The sequence below is a fragment of the Phocoena phocoena genome, chromosome 15 (genome assembly GCF_963924675.1).
Source record: "Phocoena phocoena chromosome 15, mPhoPho1.1, whole genome shotgun sequence".
In the NCBI taxonomy this organism is placed as follows: Eukaryota; Metazoa; Chordata; class Mammalia; order Artiodactyla; family Phocoenidae; genus Phocoena; species Phocoena phocoena.
Genome location: NC_089233.1, coordinates 28,302,808 through 28,327,823, shown reverse-complemented (window position 1 = coordinate 28,327,823; position 25,016 = coordinate 28,302,808). Strand labels below are relative to the sequence as shown.

Below are 25,016 nucleotides of genomic sequence, written 5' to 3'. Positions count from 1 at the left end.
TGTCAGTGACACCAAGGTCGAGAAACCCTGAGTTAGACAATTCCAGTAACATCATCCAAATTTGGGGAACACAGTTTAGCTGCTTTCCTGGGTTGCAGTAACAGGAAAGTGGTCCAACTTCATTGTAATGATTGATACCTGGTCTTGTTATTGATTTTACTAAAGAGAAGGCTGATGCTACTTGGGCACAGCCATATACTACGTGTCAGAGAGTCTTAACAGAAAGCGAATGTCAAACAAAACTAATTAAGCCTCATTGCATTTTAGGATCACAGAACAATGACATGAAAAGACAATTTCTGCTGGAGCGACTGCTGGATGCAGTGAAACAGGTAAGAAGAAAGCTCATGTTTGACTTTGTGGTCAGGTCATAGTGTCAGATGATCAATGAGGAAGTCATTTCTGCCCTTCTATCTACACAGACTTCCTCTGGCTTTGTATCTGGGAACGGTGAGGCTAATCATTTTCCCCAGCAAATGATAGTGATCAGTGGTAGGGACAAAGGAGCTCCTGTGTCCTGACTTCCTGGAGACCCCTGGAGCACCCGGCCGCATCCTTCACATCCTCCTTGAGAAGGGCATTGAGTGGGTTTCAAAGCCTCATTTCCAAGCAGTTGTGTTTTAGGGCAACTCCTAAGGGTGCTGCAGCCGTGGTTGGAGTTAGGACCCCGTGAGCACAGGAACAGAAGTGAGGCCGTGCTCAGGACTGTGTGAATCCCGCGGGTGGGCTCTGCTTGGATCGGCTGACGCTGTTTTCGATGCCTGGCTCTTGGCTGGGCGTGGAAGCGAGCTTTGACATGAGGCTGGCGTCACTTTGCTTGCTTGCAGCTACCAGACAGGCATCATTTCTTGCACATTCATCGCATGCGTGATTCTCTGCTAAGTGCTTTACATCTAATCCTTCCAGCCACCCCGTGAGATAGTTCTTGCAAATATTGCCATTTTACAGATGAAGAAACTGAAAAACTGAAGCTCAGGTCTGATAACGTGCTGCTGACGTCATAGTTAATAAGCAGCAGAGCTAGGATCTAGCCCTAGGAATTCACATTTTGGAAGGGGCGACTGGCGATTATCTGTGTGTAATCACGATATAGGGAGATAAATATGTACTTTAATGGAAGTGTCTGTTAAGTGTGAGTCCAGAGAATTTAGCATCTGCCCAAGCCTCGAGGCATCCAGGTATGGTGGGAAGGACACAGATTCAGGTGTAGCTGAGGTTGAAGGCCAGCTTAATCTCTTCACAGCTGTGTGTGCTGGGGCAACTCATCCAGCCTCTCTGAGCATCCTTCTCTTTAATTGGGTTACCGATCTCTATAGGGCTGTTGATGGAATTGCATTTGTTAAAGTGGGTAAAGGGCCATGGCCAGCGCCTGTTCCACAATAAATGCACAACCCACATTATTAGTTTCTTCTTTCTTTGCTCCAGAAATGGAAAGTAAAATAAGAAGATGAAGAGTTAAGTCAAGCCACGTCAAATGTAGCAGTTAAACAGAAATAGGGCTTCCCTGGTGGCGCAGTGGTTGAGAGTCCGCCTGCCGATGCAGGGGACACGGGTTCGTGCCCCGGTCCGGGAGGATCCCACGTGCCGCGGAGCGGCTGGGCCCGTGAGCCATGGCCGCTGAGCCTGCGCGTCCGGAGCCTGTGCCCCGCAACGGGAGAGGCCACAACAGTGAGAGGCCCGCGTACCGCCAAAAAAAAAAAAAAAAAAAAAAAAAAAAAAAAAAAAACAGAAATAACTTGGATCTTCTGCCTAGAGCTGCTATTATTATTTTGGGGGTGAAAGTGTTGTATATATGCCTTTTAAAAATCAACTTTATTGTGGTGTAATTTGCATACAATAAAATATACCAATTTTAAGTGTGCAGTTCCATGAGTTTTGACAAAAGTATCATTTAACTGTCTATACACACACACACACACACACACACTATAATAAGGAATCTTGCAAACGTGCTACCCACAGTGGAGATTCTACACTTTTGAAAGGGTAGTGGAGAGGGGTGATGCTTGCACAATATTGAGAAGTGAATTGAATTGCATAACTAAAAATTGTTAAAACGGTAAATTTTATGTTGTCTATATTTCAGCACAGTTAAAAAAAGAAAAAAGAACAGTTTGCTTTTGTTTCCACCCTCCCTGGGTGAATTGTGGTTCAGCACAACCAGATGACTTGTTTGAAGCTTGAGTTATGCCGTCATAACTTTATAGCCAGCCATAACAACTTTGGGCCCTGTCAGAAGGGACCCATCATCACAGATTTGTGGAAGTTTTGATTACTGCCTGTTAAGGGTTCTGTGTTATTGACAGTCAGCTGCTGACAGATAGAAGAAGCTTCCTAGATAAGCTGCAGGAAGCCGTGTGCTTCTGTTTTCCTCTCAGCGTTGTCTTTGCACAAGGCTCACTTCTCTACAAGTTGGAGATAAGGGCTTCCTTCAAGTGGTGGCTGGAAGGCTGGGGTGCCCGCTGTCTTAGGTCTTGGGCTGACACCCAGGGTGTGGGGACACCCTGACTTGGCACCCAGAGTTCCTGACCTTGTGTCCCGCCGTGACCCTGAAGGCCTGTGGGGGAGGTTTTGTGTGTCCCATCCCAACAGCTGATCTCAGCAGCTTCTTTTTCCGTGCAGTGCCAGATCCGCTTTGGAGGGAGAAAGGAGATCGCCTCAGATTCCGACAGCAGGTAAATATGTAGCTTCTGAAACCCTTTACCATCAAAGACCAAAAAGGTGGCCAGAGATTGACCAGCTTCTATATTCTGCCGCTGCAGCCAGGTGGGGCAGTGATTGCATTTGGGGGATCTGTAGATCATCTCTGCAGTGACTACTTGTCTAAAGTATTTCCAGCTTCCTGTCATCCTCCTTCTAGGAACCTACTCTGAGTGAATTCCTTGAAATGACTTTCCACATGAAGTTATTTTCACGGTAATTTAATGATGAAAACTCAGAAATCTGAATGCTCAACAATTGGGAAATGGTGAATAAACTACAGTGCATCGGTAGAATGGAGTGTTATATAGCCATTACGTTGATGTCCATACAGAATTTGTTTTAAGCAGAAAAATGCAAATGTAGTGATTTAAAAATAATGTATTTAGTAAAAATAAAAAGAGCAGGATACAGAGTAATATGGATTCAGAGTGATCCTTGCTATGTTAAACAACAACTCTGGCAAAAAACATACCAAAATGTGAGTAGAGGTCATGTTGAGGTGAAGACTTGGGAATCTTTATACTTTCTGATATTTTTTCATATTTTATACTGTGATCGTGTGTCCCTTCTATAATTAAAAAAAAAAAAGTCCTAAAAATGGCCACTGACCTTCATGACCTGACATGACTGCATAAGCTTATAACACCGCCTAGGAGGAGAAGCAAATGTTTTGGCAAAGGTAAGAGACACAGGCATTTGCTGGAAATGCCCAGTGAAGTCCTTCAGGGCTAATTCATGCTCTGCAGCCTTGGAGGGGCAGGAGGAACATTCCCGCAAAGGAAGGGGAGGGAAGGGAACTCACTTGCTCAGCATTCATCTCATCCTGGAGACTGCAGGTGTTCCCCACTCTGTGACCCTGACCCACCCAGCCCAGCCAGTTCCCTTCTCTGTCCTTCCAGAACCTTTCTCTTTGTGACACTTTACCAGCCACGAGCAGTGTGTGTAGTGCTACATTTTAATCGAGCTATGGGGACTATTTGAAACTGGTGCAGATTTACAGTTCTACTCCCCACCCTTACACTCTCTGCTTCTTCTTTCTCAGTTTTTCTCCATAACACCAACTAACAACTGTCCATTATGCTTTTTAATTTTGTTTCTTTTTGTCGCCCATACCATAACAGCGGGATGTTTGGCTGTCTTGTTCGCGGGTGTATCCCCAGTGCCTAGAAGCATCTAGAAGGTGCTCAGGGAGATTCGTTGTCTGGTTGAGTGTGTGCGTGGCTTTGTACCACACATGGTCAAGTGTTTTTTAATTTTTAAATATTTATTTATTTATTTATTTGGCTGCCTCGGGTCTTAGTTGCAGCATGTGGGATCTTCGTTGCGGCATGTGGGATCTTCGTTGCAGTATGTGGGAGCTTTCATGATGGTGCGTGAGCTCTTTGTTGTGGTGTGTGGGCTCCAGGGTGCATGGGTTCAGTAGTTGTGGCACACAGGCTACCTAGTTGTGGCGCACAGGCTCTAGGGTGCGCGGGCTCAGTAATTGCAGCACGTGGGCTTAGTTGCCCCGTGGCATGTGGGATCTTATTTACCCGACCAGGGATTGAACCTGAGTCCCCTGCATTGGAAGGCAGATTCTTAACCACTGCACCACCAGGGAAGCCCCGTGGCATGTAGGATCTTATTTCCCCGACCAGGGATCGAACCCGAGTCCCCTGCATTGGAAGGCAGATTCGTAACTACTGCACCACCAGGGAAGTCCCTGGTCAAGTGTTTAAAGAGGTTGTGAGCTTGGAAGGCAGAGGGTCAGCTTCTCTATTTTTTTCTTTCTCAGTGTTTTGCACAGACATTCTGTGCCCATCACACATTAGGTTCTCTGTATGTTTGTGGCATTAGATCATTAAACTGAATTTTTGCTTCAGTTCTTCCTGAGAGCCTACTATGGGGCCTGGCCTCCGTCAGCACAGGGGTTCTCATTTTGGAACCCAAGGTCCACCTGCATGAGAATGAGAGGCTTATTAATTAATCATGCAATTCTGTAGCTCATCCTAGATCTCCTGAACCAGGAGGTGTGTATGTGCGAGTGTGTGCATGCGTGTGTGTGTATGGGTGTGTGCGTGTGTGGGTGTATGTAGTCAGGAGTTCTTTATCGCTTTTCTTCATAATTATTCTTTTCATTTCCTGAGAGAGAGAACCCATTTCTGAATGTTAGGTTAACATGTTGTTATATAATAGAGCTTACTATTACAACTTTTATTATGTAAACTGTTGTGTTTTATAGTAGAATTAACAAAGTTAATTCCTTCCATGGTAACTGGTTTCCGGCTAAAAGGAATATCCTGCTTAATAATGATAATGATAGTTACTGTCTCTTACTGTTCCAGCTGCCCTTTGTTCGTGTCGACTCTTAGTCTCAGTGCAGCCTCAGGAGAAGCAGCGGTGTAATTCTTTAAAGATAAGAAAACAGAGGCTCAGAGAGGGCAAGTCAGACAGCCTAGGTGAGTCATCTCGGGAATGTTAGAGTTGGAGGTTGGACCCTAGTTTCTTGGGCTCCAAAGTCTATTCTTCCAATGTTATATCACCTTTAGCGATTATATCGGTTTTGAAGCTGGGTTTCAAATTTTTTTTTGTTTTCTCCCGCCTAGAGGGTTCCTTCTCAATATCAGAGTCTTGGTCTCATCTTGCAACGTGTTTGGCTAAAGGCGGCACCACCTTCACATAGGAAAGGCCACATCATCCTTATTCTGTGAGAAAGTTTAACCTCAAGAGGGAAAGTCACTGAATATTTTAAAACAACTGTTGTGAAGTCTGAAAAGAAAGATAAGTCACCTCTCTCCTCACCCCTGACAAACGGCCTGGCACCAGAATGGATCTCAAATCCATTCGCTTCTCTCCAGCTCTCCAGCCATTGCCCTGTCCCAGTCACCACATGGCTCACAGGACAGTTGCCGTAGACCCACCACCGTCTTCCTTCTTGTCCTGCCTCCTGTGCATTGAGAGGGTTCTGCAGAACGCAGATACCCACCTGTCACTCCCCCATGGTAAACCTTCCACTGGCTTCTCTTTGCTTTGGGAAAAAGACCCACATCCTTAGCAGCCTGGAGGGCCCCATACCTCTCCCCTGGCGCTTTGCTCCTGCCACCCTGCCCTGGCCTTTCTGTTTTTTTTGGTTTTTGTTCTTAAAGCCTTTCAGTAATTTTTCAGGGAAACCTTCCAGACCCCTGATACGAATCCTCCATATTCCTCTCCAGCCCTGGCCATCTGGACCTGTTTTCCTTGCTCTGTACCACGGACTGGCAAACTCTTTCTGTTAAGGCCTGGATTTGGCCTCAGGCTGTATTTTGCTGACCCCTGCTCTGTACTGTTAGATTCTATAAACCTCTGTTTCTCATTACTACACGTCTGTGTGATGAATCAACTGGATGACCAGCTGGAGAGAAGCCTGTTTTGCTCACACTACGTCCACAGCGCCTGACACATAGTAAGTGCTTAGTAAGTACTTATTGGATTACTCATTTGTTTAACAGTTAGTCACTGAACGCCTACTTGGTGTCACAGACACTGGGGCTTTCCAAATATTTCAGACAGATATCTACCCCTCAGGTGGCTTCATGTCCACCTGGGAAGATAGTCCAGTGAGGCAGTGATCACAGCATGCGATGCCGAGGGCCATATCCAGGGGGCTGTCAGATGCCCTGGGCAGGCTGGTGTGAAGATTCATGGGCTCTCAAGGCCTGAATCTGGCGCTTCCCCTTTCCAGCTGCATCACTAACTTTTCTAAGCCCAAGAATTAGGTCTACTGTGATACTGTGACTTATAATAAGAAATACACATGATTGTTCTTTGCTCCATTCCTGGTACGGACCTCCTAAAACCCCTGGAATTTCCGAAGTGGTATCACCTTTCTGGTGATAGCCAGAAAGGTGTCTTTTGTTATGTTAATGTAGTGATTTCTGGAAATCACCCGAAGTTGGAGGCTGGTTGCCAGGAGAACCAACCACGTGATTAGAGGGTTGGAACTTTCAGTCCCATCTCACCACCACTAGGGAGGGGAGAGGGGCTGGAGATGGAGTTCAGTTGCTGATGGTCAATGATTTAATCAAGCCTATATAATGAAGCCTCCATAAAAACCCAGGAGGATGGGGTTCAGAGAGCATCTGGGTTGGTGAATACTTGGAAGTGGGAGGAGAGTGGTGTGCTGGGAGAGGGCCTGGAAGCTCTGTGCTCTTTTCCCATACCTTTCTTCCATCTGGCTGCTCCTGAGTTATATCCTTTTTCTTTCTTTTTTTTTTTAACATCTTTATTGCAGTATAATTCCTTTACAATGGTGTGTTAGTTTCTGCTTTATAACAAAGTGAATCAGCTATATATATACATATCCCATATCTCCTCCCTCTTGCGTCTCCGTCCCACCCTCCCTATCCCACAACTCTAGGTGATCACAAAGAACGGAGCTGATCTCCCTGTGCTATGCAGCTGCTTCCCACTAGGTATTTGTTTTACATTTGGTAGTGTATATAAGTCCATGCCACTCTCTCACTTCATCCCAGCTTAACCTTCCCCCTCCCCGTGTCCTCAAGTCCATTCTCTACATCTGTGTCTTTATTCCTGTCCAGCCTCTAGGTTCTTCAGAACCTTTTTTTTTTTTTAGATTCCATATATATGTGTTAGCATACGGTATTTGTTTTTCTCTTTCTGATTTACTTCATGCTGTGTGACAGCCTCTAGGTCCATCCGCCTCACTACAAATAACTCAATTTCATTTCTTTTTGTGGCTGAGTAATATTCCATTGCATATATGTGCCACATCTTCTTTATCCATTCATCTGTCGATGGACACTTAGGTTGCTTCCATGTCCTGGCTGTTGGAAATAGAGCTGCAATGAACATGGTGGTACATGACTCTTTTTGAATTATGGTTTTCTCAGGGTATATGCCCAGTAGTGGGATTGCTGGGTCGTATGGTAGTTTTATGTTTAGTTTTTTAAGGAGCCTCCATACTGTTCTCCATAGTGGCTGTATCAATTTACATTCCCACCAACAGTGCAAGAGGGTTCCCTTTTCTCCACACCCTCTCCAGCATTTATTGTTTCTAGATTTTTTCATGATGCCCATTCTAACTGGTGTGAGGTGATACCTCATTGTAGTTTTGACTTGCATTTCTCTAATGATTAGTGATGTTGAGCATCCTTTCATGTGTTTGTTGGCAATCTGTATATCTTCTTTGGAGAAATGTCTATTTAGGTCTTCCGCCCATTTTTGGATTGGGTTGTTTGTTTTTTTGTTATTGAGCTGCATGAGCTGCTTGTATATTTTGGAGATTAATCCTTTGTCAGTTGCTTCATTTGCAAATCTTTTCTCCCATTCTGAGGGTTGTCTTTTGGTCTTGTTTATGGTTTCCTTTGCTGTGCAAAAGCTTTTAAGTTTCATTAGTTCTCATTTGTTTATTTTTATTTCCATTTCTGTAGGAGTTGGGTCAAAAAGGATCTTGCTGTGATTTATGTCATAAAGTGTTCTGCCTATGTTTTCCTCTAAGAGTTTTATAGTGTCTGGCTTAGCGGCCATGGCTCACGGGCCCAGCTGCTCCGCGGCATGTGGGATCTTCCTGGACTGGGGCACGAACCTGTGTCTCCTGCATCGGCAGGCGGACTCTCAACCACTGCGCCACCAGGGAAGCCCATTTTGAGTTTATTTTTGTGTATGGTGTTAGGGAATGTTCTAATTTCATTCTTTTACATGTAGCTGTCCAGTTTTCCCAGCACCACTTATTGAAGAGGCTGTCTTTTCTCCAATGTATATTCTTGCCTCCTTTATCAAAAATAAGGTGACCGTATGTGCGTGGGTTTATCCCTGGGTTTTCTATCCTGTTCCATTGATCTATATTTCTGTTTTTGTGCCAGTACCATACTGTCTTTTTTTTTTTTTTTAAACATCTTTATTGGGGTATAATTGCTTTACAATGGTGTGTTAGTTTCTGCTTTATAACAAAGTGAATCAGCTATACATATACATATGTTCCCATATATCTTCCCTCTTGCGTCTCCCTCCCTCCCACTCTCCCCATCCCACCCCTCCAGGCTGTCACAAAGCACCGAGCTAATATCCCTGTGCCTTTCGGCTGCTTCCCCCTAGCTATCTACCTTACTACGTTTGTTAGTGTGTATATGTCCATGACTCTCTCTCGCCCTGTCAAAACTCACCCTTCCCCCTCCCCATATCATACTGTCTTGATTACTGTAGCTTTGTAGTATAGTCTGAAGTCAGGGAGCCTGATTCCTCTAGCTCCATTTTTGTTTCTCAAGGTTGCTTTGGCTATTCGGGGTCTTTTGTGTTTCCATACAAATTGTGAAGTTTTTTGTTCTAGTTCTGTGAAAAATGCCATTTGTAGTTTGATAGGGATTGCATTGAATCTGTAGATTGCTTTGTCTAGTATAGTCATTTTCACAATGTTGATTCTTCCAATCCAAGAACATGGTATGTCTCTCCATCTGTTTGTATCATCTCTAATTTCTTTCATCAGTGTCTCATAGTTTTCTGCATACAGGTCTTTTGTCTCCTTAGGTAGGTTTATTTCTAGGTATTTTATTCTTTTTGTTGCAGTGGTAAATGGGAGTGTTTCCTTAATTTTTCTTTCAGATTTTTCATCATTAGTGTATAGGAATGCAAGAGATTTGTGTGCATTAATTTTGTATCCTGCTACTTTACCAAATTCATTGATTAGCTCTAGTAGTTTTCTGGTAGCATCTTTAGGATTCTCTGTGTATAGTATCATGTCATCTGCAAACAATGACAGCTTTACTTCTTTTCTGATTTGGATTCCTTTTATTTCTTTTTCTTCTCTGATTGCTGTGGCTAAAACTTCCAAAACTATGTTGAATAGTAGTGGTGAGAGTGGACAACCTTGTCTTGTTCCTGATCTTAGAGGAAATGGTTTCAGTTTTTCACCATTGAGAACAATGTTGGCTGGGGGTCTGTCATATATGGTCTTTATTATGTTGAGGTAAGTTCCCTCTCTGCTTACTTTCTATGCCTACCCATCATAAATGGGTGTTGAATTTTGTCAAAAGCCTTTTCTGCATCTATTGAGATGATCATATGGTTTTTCTCCTTCAATTTGTTAATATGGTATATCACATTGGTTGATTTGCATATGTTGAAGAATCGTGCATTCCTAGGATAAACCCCACTTGATCATGGTGTATGATCCTTTTAATGTGCTGTTGGATTCTGTTTGCTAGTATTTTGTTGAAGATTTTTTTTTTTTGCGGTACGCGGGCCTCTCACCGTTGTGGCCTCTCCCGTTGTGGAGCACAGGCTCCAGACGCGCAGGCTCAGCAGCCATGGCTCACGGGCCCAGCCGCTCCGCAGCATGTGGGATCTTCCCAGACCGGGGCATGAACCTGTGTCCCCTGCATCGGCAGGTGGACTCCCAACCACTGTGCCACCAGGGAAGCCCTGTTGAAGATTTTTGCATCTATGTTCATCAGTGATATTGGCCTGTAGTTTTCTTTCTTTGTGATATCCTTGTGTGGTTTTGGTATCAGGGTGATGGTGGCCTCATAGAATGAGTTTGGGAGTGTTCTTCCCTCTGCTGTATTTGAGAAGGATAGATGTTAGCTCTTCTCTAAATGTTTGATAGAATTCGCTGGTGAAGCCATCTGGTCCCGGGCTTTTGTTTGTTGGAAGATTTTTAATCACAGTCTCAATTTCAGTGCTTGTGATGGGTCTGTTTATATTTTCTATTTCTTCCTGGTTTGGTCTCGGAAGGTTGTGCTTTTCTAAGAATTTGTCCATTTCTTCCAGGTTGTCCATTTTATTGGCATAGAGTGGCCTGTAGTAATTTCTCATGATCCTTTGTATTTCTGCAGTATCAGTTGTTACTTCTCCTTTTTCATTTCTAATCTGGATGCCATTTTAAATTTACCATCTTAGGAAAAGTTCTAGGCAGGACTGTGAGGGGTTGGCTTCTGGTTGCAGCTGGTGAGTCTAGCTGGTTGGATGAGTATCAGTAGGAGCCTTGGAAAGGACGGTGCGCTGGTGTATCTGCCAGGGCTCTTTGGTAAGAGGCCACAGAAACTTACTCCAGTTGAGGATATTGTGAGCTCATGGAATTGATGACAGGTTGGGTTTGGAAACAGGAAGGAGTCAAAGCAGCTTTGGAAGTCTCCTAACCTGGAAGCAGGGTCCACTAAATGGTCTCCTAGCAGGAATGGTCCAGTTAAGGCCCTGCTGCAGGAGTGGACACCAGCTGTTTTCTGACTCGCTCTAATTCTGCCCAAGGTTGGCATTCCAGGGAGGAGGCACCTGAGTGACCAGTCTCAGGCCTCCTGGCCACCAGCAGAAGGATTGGCTGATGGAGCTTCCTGGGACCCTGTTGACTTACATAGTGCGAAGTTGTCTACTTGGGTTCATCATCATCCCCCCGAGACAGTATCCAGTAAGGAAGAAATAACCCTCCAAAATGAAATCTGGGTGCTGTTATGAAGGTGGAGTGAATATAGGGTGGCAAAATGCACAGCAGTTGTCCCTGTCACTGCCATATTATAATCTTTCCCATGACAGTTCTGTGTGGTTTGAAAATACCTTTAGGCAGTGGAATGGGGCTGGAGCACAGACTGCATATTTTCCCAACTTGGTTCTCCCTCTCTACCACATCCCTTCTTGTTTTCCCAGCACAGAGTTTCCCCAAATGAGAGATTTGTGTCATTGCAGGCACTTAACATTATTTTAAGTGTTAAATATCACAGCATTGCATTCCTTTCAATTGCCCAGTGGCTCAGTTATTCTCCTTTCAGTTCCTTTTAAATTGCAGTGATAGTGGAGGAAAGACTTGGTTTGGTATTAATATTAAGCTGAATTAAATTAAATTGCCAATATTTGATCATTTTTTGACATACCAGAATAGTAGTATCATACAGTTGAAAACAGTATCTCAAACACCCCCTGCCTCTCTGTAAACAGAGCTTACAGGTTTCAAGCACAGTCCTCCCCTGACAGCAGCAGAGACAGGATTTTATACTTTATTTGGATGGTATTTACTTTTAGGGCTACTCTGTTGAGGGCCCACAATGTTGGCTTTACATTTGCAACTGCGATAGAGTTTTTCTTTTTAAAACAGGTTTATACAAGTCGAAAAAGTGAGTCGGACTCAAGACAAGTAAATAATAGAAATATCCTCACAAGTGACAAAAGTGGCCGAGGTGTCTGTGGACAGCAGACGCTGAGCAAAGAAAAAGCGGGCTGGACCACAGCTGTTGGGTATGGGGGCCTACGTGGTATACAGTATTATTCTGTGAAAACCCCAAATGTGAGTATGCTCGTGTGTGAGCATGCCTGCCCGAGTGTGTGAGTGCTTGCGTGCCTGAGAGATTTGTTTGGTCTTGCGAGATTACCTGGCAAGATGCAACAGTCCCCATGTGAAGTATAAAACAACATTGAACAACAACAACAAAAAAACAACAAAAAAACAACATTGACGGGAAGGGAAGTGACAGACAGCACTTGTTTTTTCCCATCAGATTTTGTCCTCAGAAACTGGCGGAAGTGGTGGCAGTCATAACGCACGGGCTCCTTGTCCCATTCTTTTGGCCTTGTTCTCCTGCTTTGTTTTCCCCTAAGGACGACCCGTTCTTGTGCTTCGTTAAAATTATTCCTCGTTCTATCAGTTAGACTGGCCTGTGGGGAGGCTGTCGTGTATCTTTTGAATAGTTTGCCTTCTAGAAAGAATGGCCAAAGAGCTCAGCCGGCACTGGAAGTTACCTCTAGATATGCTGGTGCTCCACGGATGCTGCTTCTTCCCATGTGGAATTACAGAACATGCTGAGTTTTCCCATTGAATTAGAAAGAGCAACCCAAACTGTGGGGCAGCAGAGTGAGCGTGGGATTTGGAGCTCAGAGTTTGAATCCTGGTGTTGCCAGTTCTCGGTCGTGTTGGACTGCGGGCAAGTTTCTGACTTGCTTGTGCCTCAGTGTCCTTGTATGTAAATGGGGAGAGTAGTGATAATATTCACTTCATAGAGTTGTGAGTTCATGTGCAGCCCTTAGAACAGTGCCTGGCAGCTAGTAAGTTTCTAGAAATTGTTAGCTGTTGTTACTGCCATTATAATTTTGTGTGAAGTGTCTTGACATTTGTGTTACTGCCATTATAATTTTGTGTGAAGTGTCTTGACACTCTGCCATTATGGGTGGCAGTGAGTTGGCTTTGGGTATTTGCCTCATTTAGAAATTGTAAATTTTTGTTACTCGTTCAGGTGACTATGTCAGAAGACATCAGAGAGGAGAATTTCTTCTCCTTCCAAAACATGCCAGGGAAGAGAGCTTTGTTTTGGTGATTTTTCTTTACCTGTTAAGGAATTCAAAACAGTTTTGAACTTTTTAGGAAGCTAAACAACAAACAGCTGCTCTTTGCTGTTCCCTAATGTTGTTTCTTAGCACAGTTGAAGACTGTCCTGTGTATTCCTCTGGACGCTTATGAAACTGAATGGCTTTTTCAGACACTCCTTTTCCTCTTTTAAATGTCTCTGGATTTCATCATGTGATTTTTTAATCTTCAGTTTGTCACAGGTTTCTCACCAGCCTCTTAGTGGTTTGAGCTGTTGACTGGATGTTCTAATTCTTCTCATCCTGGCAAAAAACCCTGGGGTTCATTAATTGGATTTCTTATCTCCCCAGCCCTGTGCACTTGATTTCCACTTTGAGGCTCTGTGGTAGATAATTCCACATTGCATATTCTTTCATTTTACTTTATTGATCAAATGAATTGATTTCTTTTTGAAAAAGATAATTTCTAGCAAATGGGGAGCCCTAGGGCATTTAGCAAATCTGAGCACATTTCCATGTGAATTTTAATATTTATATTGTTTATATTGATAGCTGCCAAGAGCAGTGCTTGGCCCATAGGAAATCATATGTAAGCACGGTCATCATCAGCATCACCCCTATCCTGGTGTGGAGAGAGGCCTTGAGCATGAAGTATGAGCTTTGGAGTCAGGCGTACTTATCTTCATGCCCACTCGGTCCACAAATCACCAGTTACCAGCTGTGTAATTTAGGACTTGCTCAGCTTCTCTAGGCCTCTCTTGCACGATCTGTAAAATTAGATGATGATCGTGGTACCCACTTCCTAGGGTTGAAGTGAGGATTAGATGTAATATTATTTGCTTGATACACCCAATGAGAACTTAGTAAGCGCAATACATTTTCTTCCTATGACTAGACATACCAGTGTTTTGGCTAATTTGGAAACTAAAGGCTGGAATGATTGCTCATTAATTCCTTCATTTAGCAGATACTTGTTTATAGGTCACTGGGTTGGCACTGGGGCTGCAAACTGGATGAGATGATTGCTGTTCTCAAGGAACTCAGAATTGAGCCTGGGCAATGGACATGTGAATTGCAGACAGTCATGGTGGCCTGTGGTAATAATTACATAGTATAGACGTGAGAGGCGAGTACAGGGTCTTTAGTGGTCAAATGGGCAGGATGGGACTTCCAGGCAGCAGGAGTAGCAAATGTGAAGATGCAGGGATGTGTGAGAAAGTAGTGGAATCATGGATGATGTGTTGTATGTGTTGGGAGATGGGCTGGAAGGTCAGTAGATTCTTGGCTTGCTGTCATGGGGAAGTGTTTGAACTTTATCCACTAGGGTATTATTTCTTAAACTATGGCTATTTGTATACTCTTTTCACAATTTTTGCCATTTCCATATACCATCTGAGCCAGAGATTGGCTTGAGGTGGAATTCAAGGCCTTGTCTACTCTGGTCTTGTCATAAGCCGTCAGTGAAATCAAAGATTGATGGCTACTTCTATTTTTTTCTTTTTTTTTGGTACACGGGCCTCTCGCTGTTGTGGCCTCTCCTGTTGCGGAGCACAGGCTCCGGACGCGCAGGCTCAGCGGCCGTGGCTCACGGGCCCAGCCGCTCCGCGGCATGTGGGATCTTCCCAGACTGGGGCACGAACTCGTGTCCCCTGCATCGGCAGGCGGACTCTCAACCACTGCGCCACCAGGGAGGCCCTCTATTTTTTTCTTGACATAGTAAAATGATTAACCTAAAAATGTGCATTTATGGTCCCCCTAAAATTATGTCATGTACCATATACCCATAGTAGACTGTGGTAAGAAAGATAATGACGTTGTCAGATTTGCATTTCAGGAGGGTAGCTGCTGATCAGCATGCCAGGGGGATGGGCAGGTGAGATGGGACCTGGGGTTGGAGCCAGAGGCCGTGACTCTGTGCAGTAGGCAAGGAAGCTGAGTGGAGGTGGTGGTATTGGGAGAAGGGGTGGAAGGCTTAGGACTGAGGCTTGGTAAGATTGCCTGACATGGGGGATGAGACATAAATGCTCTGGCTCTAAGAGATGACCAGAAATCAGAACAAATGTATATTGTTTTAAATTTTGTTTGTTTTATTTATTTTTATATTTTTGGCTCTAGTAACAGGCTGTAAATTTTATTACGAGTGGCCTTTGCTTTTTCAAAGGTCCATCTGTGCTTCAGAGTTGCCTGCATCTTATTTGTTTTTGTTTTTTTTAACTGGAGTGTGGATGATTTACAATGTTGTGTTAGTCTTTGCTGTGCTGCAAAGTGAATCAGTTACGCATATGGATACATCCACTGTTTTTACATTCTTTTCCCATATACGTCATTACAGAGTATGCTATACAGTAGGTCCTTATTAGTTATCTGTTTTACATATGGTAGTGTGTATGTCAATCCCAATCTCCCAATTTATCCCTCCCCACCACCCGTAACCATACGTTTGTTTTCTACATCTGTGACTCTATTGTTTGTTTAAAGGAAGCTTTTGGTGTGGAGTTTTCTTTCTCCTGGGCTATGGACTCTGACCAAACTTGAAGATCCCTTGGCCACTGACTTTGGTTTTTTTTTTTTTTTTTTTTTCACCACACTGCACAGCATGCGGGATCTTAGTTCCCCAACCAGGGATCGAACCTGTGCCCCTGCAGTGGAAGCGCAGAGTCTTAACCACTGGACCACCTTGGCCACTGACTTGATACACATTAACCGTTTCCTCACCGCTTCTGCATTGAGGGGCTCTTACTTTTCTCCATCTCTTTTTCCCTTTTGATTTACCAGCTTCTTCAGCTGATTCCTTCTCAGCTGCCATCTCCTGTTCCTGACTTTGAAGCTCCTCATCTGCCAAAAGAATCCCAAGCGGTGTTTGTGTCTAGACCAGAGCTGGAGGGTCTGTCCACCCCAGAGAAGACAGTTACTGTGTTTATATTAGTAACTTTAAAAAATGGTCAGAAATGATGATTTAACCCGTTTAAAAGTTGGTTATTTTTCTAATTTCTGGTTCCTCTGGTAGAACATTCATTTGACTTCATTTTACATGCCTGCCTGCCATCCTCAGGCCTTCACACGAACAGTATCTTTTTTTTTTAATCAATTTTTATTGGAGTATAGTTGCTTTACACACACTGATAGTATCTTGAAAACTACTGCCTTGTGAGTTTTCACTGTTACCAAGCTTGCATTTTTTCTGGTTCTTTGTCAACTGTTTTTTCCCCCTCTTTTTTCTCTACCATATCCTCTTCTCCCTCCCTCTGGGTAACTTATGTTAATGATCAAGAATCGTTTGTTCTGTGTATTTCTCCACATTCATTTAATCTTTTACAATTAAAATACACGTGTATACATACACACACACGCAGGTTTTATTGCCATTGTCTTACAAAAATTGAATTATATATAATGTTCTGCATCTGTATTTTCTCTCTTGGCACTACCCTAACAAAACCTTTCCAAGCTAGAGTTCTAAAAATTCTTTTTAAAAGCCTGCATTATGTTGCATGATGCAGATATACCAATAATTGCCTATGAAGTAATACTGACTTTGTTTCCAATTTTTACTACTATGGACAGTGAAACAACAGACATCCTTGAGCATGTTTTCTTATGTACTAAGGATTTTGTTTGGCAGAGATTTCCGGGTTGGGTTGTTGGGCCAAAGAGAATGTGTTTATTTTTAATAGTTGTGGTCAGGTATCTTTCTAAAAATTTCTACTGGCAGTGCATGAAACTACCCTTTTCTTCCTTCCTAATAATAGTTTTGAGTGTTGTTTTGAAGTTTTGTCAGTCTGATTGTTGAAAAGTGGTGGCTCCCTGTCATTTTAATTTGCATGTTGATTGCTAGTGAATTTCAGTTGTTTTTTTTCCTAATATTTGTGAGCTATTTGGCTTTGCTCTCTTGTGCAAAGCTGCTTCATATTGTTTGTCCAATTTCTTTTTGGATTATTTGTCCCCTTGTCAATTTGTGAGAGCTCTTTGTATATTACAGTAATTAATTAACCTTTCATCTGTTCTCTGCGTTGCAAATATTTTTTTTCAAATCTGTCCATTATCTTTGTAGGCACAGGTAATAGTATCGATTGCAATATTACATTTAAAAAGTTTTACATGGTTAAATGTCTTTTTACTGATTCCATATACCAACCTACCAGTTTCTGTGTTTTCAGTGTTTTAAGATCTTCCTCAATGTTAGAGTATGCATGTGGTCTTTTACATTTACTTACAAGATTTTTAATATGTACAGTTAAGCCTTTGATCCATCTGGAATTTATCTTTGTAGGGTTCCTGAGATAAAACTAAAACCAATTTTGGTTTCTTCTAGGTGGATGCCACCTTTCCCAGAGATCTTTTTGGCTCATTATCTCTGGGCTGCAATTTACTTTCGTTCCATTTACTTAGCACAGAGAGAGGGTGCTCTAGGCCAAAGCACGGAGGACTGATTGAGAGCCCTGCGCTGATCTGATGCACTGGTCCCAGCACCCCTGGCACAGCAAGGAGCGGGAGAGAGCCTTGTACTCTGGTGCCGTCACACTGAGGAGGAGGAGCCCAGCCTTAACCCCAGCCCTCATTATCCTTGCTTTAGATGAGTTTGCCTGAATTTTCAAGGATGCTTAAGTCTACCCACCTGATGGTAGATGATGCAAATAATTGAGAGGACAGGCTTATGGAAGCCCAGTCCTCTTCCTCTTTCTCTCCCTCCTCCTTCAAATGGGAATCATACCATTTATATTACACTGTAACTTGCTTTTTTTTTTTTTATAAAATAACTTGGCCATGTATTATGGACATTGTTTCAGGTCCCTAGGTAACATAATGGTGCAGCCTACCATCCATGGCTTCTTTATGTGTAATTAAGAAAGAAAAACTAGTGCCAGTTTTAATTGGTTAATTTCATCAATTATGAGGCACACTTGGATTTCCGAGACCTTAAAATGTGGGGAAGGAAGGTGCTTCTAGGTTGTTTAGGTTTGGCATCTCATTCTTTTAAAATTTCTACATAATATTTTGTAGTGTGGAGGTGCTGTAACTTATTTACTGTTTTCCTGTTAATGGACGTTCAGGTTGTGTCTAGTTTTGTTTCTGCTTTTACTATTATAACAATGCCGCAATAAAAATATTTGTGTATATGTATGTCTTTGCCTACTAATGCTTTTATATCTAATTGTTTATTTCAACTTTTTAAAAAAATAAATTTATTTTATTTATTTTTGGCTGCATTGGGTCTTTGTTGCAGTGTGTGGGCTTCTCATTGTGGTGGCTTCTCTTGCTGTGGAGCATGGGCTCTAGGTGCGCAGGCTTCAGTAGTTGTAACACGTGGGTGGGCTCAGTAGTTGTGGCTCGCAGGCTGTAGAGCGCAGGCTCAGTAGTTGTGGCACACGGGCTTAGTTGCTCTGTGGCATGTGGGATCTTCCTGGCCCAGGGCTCGAACCCATGTCCCCTGCATTAGCAGGTGGATTCTTAACCACTGTGCCACCAGGGAAGCCCTATTTCAACTTTTAATTTTGAGATAATTATAGATTCACATGCAGTTGTAAGAAATAATGTAGAAAGATCCCATTTACCCTTTACCCAGTTTTCCCCAGTGGTCACATCTTGTAAAATTCTAGGCCAGCATTTCAAATTTCGCTAGTTTTACTTATACTTATTTGTGTGTGTGTGTGTTCAGTTCTGTGCAGTTTTATCACTCTGTAGGTTCATGTGTCCCCCACCACAGTCAAGATACAGAATGGTTTCGTCACCACAGGGTTCCTCCTGTTGCTTTTTTATAACTATGCCCACCTCCCTCCTGTTCCCTCCCTCCCCATCCCTAACTCCTGGCAACTACCAGTCTGTTCTCCATTTCTATAATTTCGTCATTCCAAGAATGTTATGTAAATGGAATCATACAGTGTGTAAGTTTTGGCTTTTTTTTTTTTCACTCAGGGTAATTTCCTTGAGAGTCATCCAGATTGTTGTATGTATCCGTAGCGTGTTTCTTTTTGTTGCTGAGTAGTATTCCGTGGTCTGGATGTACCACAATCTGTTTATTCATTGAAGGACATCTGTGTTGTTTTCAGTTTTGGGCTACTGGAAATAATGCTGCTATAAACATTTATGTACAGGTTGTTTGTGTGAACATAAGTTTTCATTTCTCTGAGATAAATACTCAAGAGTACAATTGCTGGGTTGTATGATATTTGCATATTTAGTTTTGTAAGAAACTGCCAACTGTTTTCCAGACTGGCTGTACCATTTACATTCCCACCAGCAATGTGTGAGTGATCCAGTTTTCTCTGCATTCTTGTCAGCATTTAGTACTCTCATGATTTTCTATTTTGGCCATCCCTATAGGTGTGTAGACATATCTCACTGTAGTGTTAATGTGCATTTCCCCAATGGCTAATGATGTTGAATGTATTTTCCTGTTCTTATACGTGTGTATCCTCTGGTGAAATATCTGTTCATGGTTTTTGCTCATTTTCTAATTAGTAGTGCTTTTATTTTTATAGGATAAATTCCTAGACGTAGGATTGCTGGGTCAAAGGGTACAGGCGTTTAAAAAAATTGTACTGCCTGGTCTCTTTGCAGAAGGATGTAGGAATTCACGTTTATATTCCAATCAGCAGTACCCATTTACGTGCACTCTTGCTAGGTCTGTGACTGGTTTGAAATTGATAGTCCTAAGTTGATATCTTAGTATCTGTGACACTTTCCTGGTCACTAGTGAGACTGAATATCTTTTCCTATGTTTATTGGCCAACTGTATTTCCTCCCCTCATGGTTTGTTGGTTCACCTTCTTTAATAATAGTCTTTTAATTTTTTGAGTTGCATGGCTTTTTTTTGGTCCATTTGTGGAAGCTCTTCATGTACTATGGCCCTTAATTTTTTTAGTTGTGTGCTGTAAATATTTTCTCCAGTCTATCATTTATTGTTTTACCATATTTATATCTTTTGCCGTGTTGAAATTTAAACATTTTATGTGGTTAATTCTATGAATCTTTAAAATTTTGCTTTGAGAGTATACTGTCCTGAGGTTCTTCTGTATTTTTCTCTATCATTTTTTTCTCCACTTATATATATTTTTGATCTTAACCCATCTGGAATTTAGCTCTGTGATGGTTTGAGACAGAAGTTTATTTTTATTTTCTTTCAGCCCTATAACCACTTGGGTCAGTGCCACTGGTTAAATAGCCCATTCTTGCCCATCTGAGTTGAAGTGCTACCATTATTATATATAAAATATTTCCATATTCATTTGGACTTTTGGAGGGCGATTCTCTATACTGCTTCATCAATTTGTTTATCTCTGTACCCAAAACCACACTAGGCCAAGTCCTTCCTGTGATTAGTATTGGAATTGTATTAAATATATACATTAATTTGGGAAGAATTAGCATTTTTATTTTAATAAATCTTCCCATTTAGGAAAACAATATTTCTATTTATTTTGAGCTTTACACCTTTTAAGAATATTATGTTTTTCTTCATATAGGACGTGTCTTTCTTATTAAAAATATGATTTATTTTACTGTTGTTGCTGTTGTGAATGTAGTTTGCCTCCACCATTTTGTTGACTTAAAAAAAATCAACTTTTGATGTTACAGTTTCTTTTATTGCAATATTTTAAATTTGTGGGTTAGAAACTTTTTTATATCTTTTTGTAGATAACTTTTTTTTCACTTAACATTATAATCCAAGCTTTTAAAAAAAAAGCCATTTCAAGTTTCCAGTAAGCATTTTAATAGTTGCATGTTATTTTTCCCTCACCATAACTTTTTCTTTCCCTTTTTTTTTTTTTTTTTTTTGTGGTACGCAGGCCTCTCACTCTTGTGGCCTCTGCCGCTGTGGAGCACAGGCTCCAGACGCGCAGGCTCAGTGGCCATGGCTCATGGGCCCAGCCGCTCCGTGGCATGTGGGATCTTCCTGGACCAGGGCACGAACCCGTGTCCCCTGCATTGGCAGGCGGACTCTCAACCACTGCACCACCAGGGAAGCCCTCTCCCCATAACTTTGATGCCATATTTTTTCATTCTTTTTAGCTCAAGGTAGCAATATATCTGGTTCTTGAGACATGAATACTTTTTAAATGCTTGTTTTAGAAAAAAAAGCTAAGTAAGAAAAGCATAGAGGCAAGAAAGACATCAACAGTAATTATTTTACCAAGTTGCTCTTAATTTTTCACATAATCTCCTTCAGATTTTTTTGTGTTTTTTTTAGCATAGTTGAAAACATACTTAATATAGTTTTGTACCCTGCTTATTTTTCATTTTATGTAATAAACCTGTTGGCTTATCATTATAAGCTCTTGGTAAATAAGGGCTAAATGGCATTCGATTTTGTGTTGTATTATCATTTAACCAATTCCCCAAGTGTCAAATCTTTGTGTTTTTAACTTTCCACAGTTGTAAATAATGTTTTGAATATTTTCATTCTTAAATCTTTATCTGACTTGTAGATTACAACTGAGGATTGATTTCTGCCAGTAGAATTCAGTGGTTAAAGGATGTGAACCTTTCTGAAATTTATAACACATAAATGTAGGGCATGGCCCATTTCAAATGACTGTCATGTGATGGCCTTGCTGTAGTTGATGATTGTACTGTCTGCCTTAAATCTGAGGTATGGCTAATGCTGTTAATGGCCCGTTTTTATGGGTACAGTCGACTCCGTTCTAGGTGACATTGAAGCTTTCCACACGAGGATGATCCAATCCATTTTCATGATTGTACTTTTCACCATCAGGTTCTAGTAAAGCTGTAATGTTGTGAAAGGATCAATTTGAAATTATGCTGTTAGGAGGTTAATTTGATGCAGCTCTTAAAATGCAGCTTTCATTGCTGATCCTTTCTGTCTAACATTTGCCATAAAAAAGTACAGGATTCTTAGGATTCTTGTTATAGATTAATGTGGCAGGTTAAGCGGTCTTGAAATTTAGGACGCAGCTGAGATAAACCAGTGCTTGCAGAATTTTAGCAGCAAACCAGTTAAGCTCAGGCAATATCCAGCTGTGCCGGCCGCAGTGAGACAGTTTTAAAGTCAGCAGGAGGAGGTTATTTCATTTTCCACTCGTTAACTCCTTCAGCAAGCTTTTACCGGGCACCTTGAGGGCAGGTTTTTTTAAAACAGCTTAACTGAAGACTAATTTACTTACCATAAAAATCTACTCCTTGTACGTGTACAATGCAGTGATTTTTTTAAAAGTAAATTTATATAGTTATGTAACCATCACCACAGTTCAGGTTCAGAACATTTTCATTGCCCCAAAGAGTTCCCCTGTGCCAATTTACAGTTAAGTCCTGATTTCAGCCTTAGGCGACACTAATCTACTTGTAGTTTCTATGTATTTACCTTTTCTCAACATTTCATGGAATCATACAACATATGGCTTTTGGGTGTGACGTCTTTCCCTTAGCATGATATTTTCAAGGCTCATCCTTGTGTCAGTACTTTATTCCTTTTTATTGCTGAATAGTAGTCCATTGTATCGATATACCACATTTTATTTATCCATTCATCTGGTAAACAGCTATATGCATAAAAACTTGAAGTGATTTTCTTGGCTGGTGCTTTTGAAAAAAATGAAAACATTCACTGTTAAGTGCCCTGCTTAAATTAAGAACATGGCCAATTCATTAACTGATAGTAGAAGTTAGATGTGAGAAAATGCCGTGGAGGCAGCCAATCCTCCCACTGCCTCCCCTCCCCTGCTGCGTGTCAGAGAGCACTCAGCAGAGAGCATTCTGGGAAACAGGAGAGACTGAGCTGAGAAAATAATGAGCTCCATGAAAGCAGGTGCCCCTTTCATTTCTGCAGAAAGTATCATATGCCTGAGTCAAGGTGAGAAGAAATGGAAAATCTTCAGGTGACGTGATTATAAATCAGTGCCCAGAGCATGCCCACTGCAAGCTGAAGGGCTTAGATTCATGTAGTTGGACCAGTGTGTTCTCCTTGGTTCCCTAGTCTTTTTAAAAAAAAATTTATTTATTATTAATTAATTAATTAATTTTGGCAGCACCAGGTCTTAGTTGCAGCATGCAGGATCTTTTAGTTGCAGCATGTGGACTTCTTAGTTGCAGCATGTGGACTCCTAGTTGTGGCATGCATGTGGGATCTAGTTCCCTGACCAGGGATTGAACCTGGGCCCCCTGCATTGGGAGCACAGAGTCCTACCCACTGGACCACCAGGGAAGTCCCTTGGTTCCCTAGTCTTAACTGACCTGGATTTGGATTCCAGATTATACAAGATCTCCTGAGATGCATCTCTCACCTAAGTATACATAAAGTCCATGTTCTGAGTTCTTCGAGGGGAGGGACCATATTGGTCACGTATACCACAGATGGCAGGCATTGTGCTAGGTGCTGTCGCCACTAAGATGAATGAGGCGTGATCCTTGCTCTCTGGAAACTCAAGTTAGCAAGAGGAGACAGCTGTGGAAAGCAGATTATTAACAGAGGTTGACCAAGTGCTGCAGCAGAAGGAAGCTCAGCATGAGGAAGCACTCAGGAAGGCTTCCTGGAGGAGGGGACCCTTGAGCTAAGTCTTGAATGACCTGTAAATATAAGCTCAGGTCAAATGGGGAGGTGAAAAGGGGACGTGGAGAGGGTGTTAAGTAGAATGGCCTTCAGCAAGGCAGGCATCATAATAAACTAATTATAGGACTAACGCCCACCTGGGTTTTCTGCTGTGTTGGGTTGATTGTGATATGTGTGCATCTGGAAGGTAATGCTGCTGATGTAAGCAAACCTTGGGGACTGGGTTTGTGTTGTTCACCCATTCCCCTTAGGGGCCAGATGTTATTATAGAGTTGGTGGGGCAGTTACTGACTTGTGCACTGGAGCCAAACAAACCGACGGGGATTGTTGGGTTAATCATTGTATTTGCAGATGATTCGTTTAAAGATGTGGTTTATTATGGAGAACTCTAAACACAGACCAAGGTTTTTGCCCTCCTCCCCACCCCACCCTGAAACAGGGCCCTGGTCAGGCTCGGTTTTGCTATGCCTTGCTTTTGGTTCCTGTGGGATTTAGATAGTTTTGGCGGGTGTCCCAGCTTTCAGGGAGCCCTCAGGTGTGTGCCTGTGTGGATATGCAGAGAGACTAGCATATGCATATCTAATATTTAAGAGTGACATCTGCCACAGCAAAAAGGGTTGTATCAATGTGAGGGAGTATTCTGGGACCCAGGGTTCAAGGTTAATCACCTTTTTACCTATCCACTGAAAAAGTATTTACGGAGCACACACTGTGTTCCAGGCACTGAGTGAGCTAGGTGCAGGGGAGCCAGGAGGACAAGGTAGGAGTTGGAAACCAAATAGTGTAGTTGAGGACAAGTTCAGTTTGGGATGCCAGGTAGGGCTCCTTCCTGTGGAGGACGAACTTTTTTTAAAAAAGTTTTTATTTTATATTGGGGTATAACCGATTAACAATGTGATAGTTTCAGGTGCACAGCAAAGTGACTCAGCCATACATATACATGTATCCATTCTCCCCCAAACTCCTGGAGGGCTAACTTTGATCATTGGCAGTAGTAGCCTAGAATTCTGGGATGGATTAGTGATGTCTGTGATGGGCACAGACTAGAGGATAAATATTCGTGTGCTGTGTATTTGCTGATGCTGGGTTAGCGTTTTCTGGTGTAGACAGAAGACTTGAGTAAAGGTGGCATATGGGAGGGAGTTGACTTTTGTCTTAGAATAAAGCATGTTTGTCTTGGTGGCATGGGGTGTGGTGGAAACTACCTTGGATCAGCATGGGGGTGGGTAGGGCTGGAGTACCCATGTTGCTGCTAATTATGTACTTACTAGGTACTGTCTCTTAAATGTCTCTAAGCCTCAGTTTCTTGACGTGTAAAATGGAGATAATAATACCTGCCTCAACCATATCATAATGTTGATGGGAGGAGCTAGTGAGATCATGGATGTGAAGATGTTTTACCACCCACAGAATGATAGACACTTGTAGTATTATAACTACAGGTGTGGGGCTGGGTGGAGCAGGAAATGCCTGCAGTTACGCAAGGATGAGCCAGATGGTGGTGGCCGCAGGGTCTTTGCACTGGGTCTGTCTGCCCAGCCTGCTGCCT

At 42.3% G+C, this 25,016-nt stretch overlaps 1 protein-coding gene and 1 non-coding gene across 2 annotated transcripts in view; one reads left to right on the top strand and one right to left on the bottom strand.

The window, feature by feature from the left end:
- Positions 1 to 266: 266 nt before the first annotated feature.
- SNX29 (sorting nexin 29) overlaps positions 267 to 25,016 on the top strand; it is a 524,651-nt gene continuing 499,901 nt past the window's right edge. Inside the window, exons 1-2 of the mRNA XM_065892522.1 lie at positions 267 to 332; positions 2,623 to 2,675. Of these exons, the coding sequence (XP_065748594.1) occupies positions 285 to 332; positions 2,623 to 2,675 (101 nt within the window). The 5' untranslated portion in view covers positions 267 to 284. The remainder of the gene's footprint in view (positions 333 to 2,622; positions 2,676 to 25,016) is intronic.
- TRNAG-CCC (transfer RNA glycine (anticodon CCC)) lies at positions 23,050 to 23,122 on the bottom strand. Its single transcript has one exon. It is a non-coding gene; the product is annotated as a tRNA-Gly (tRNA).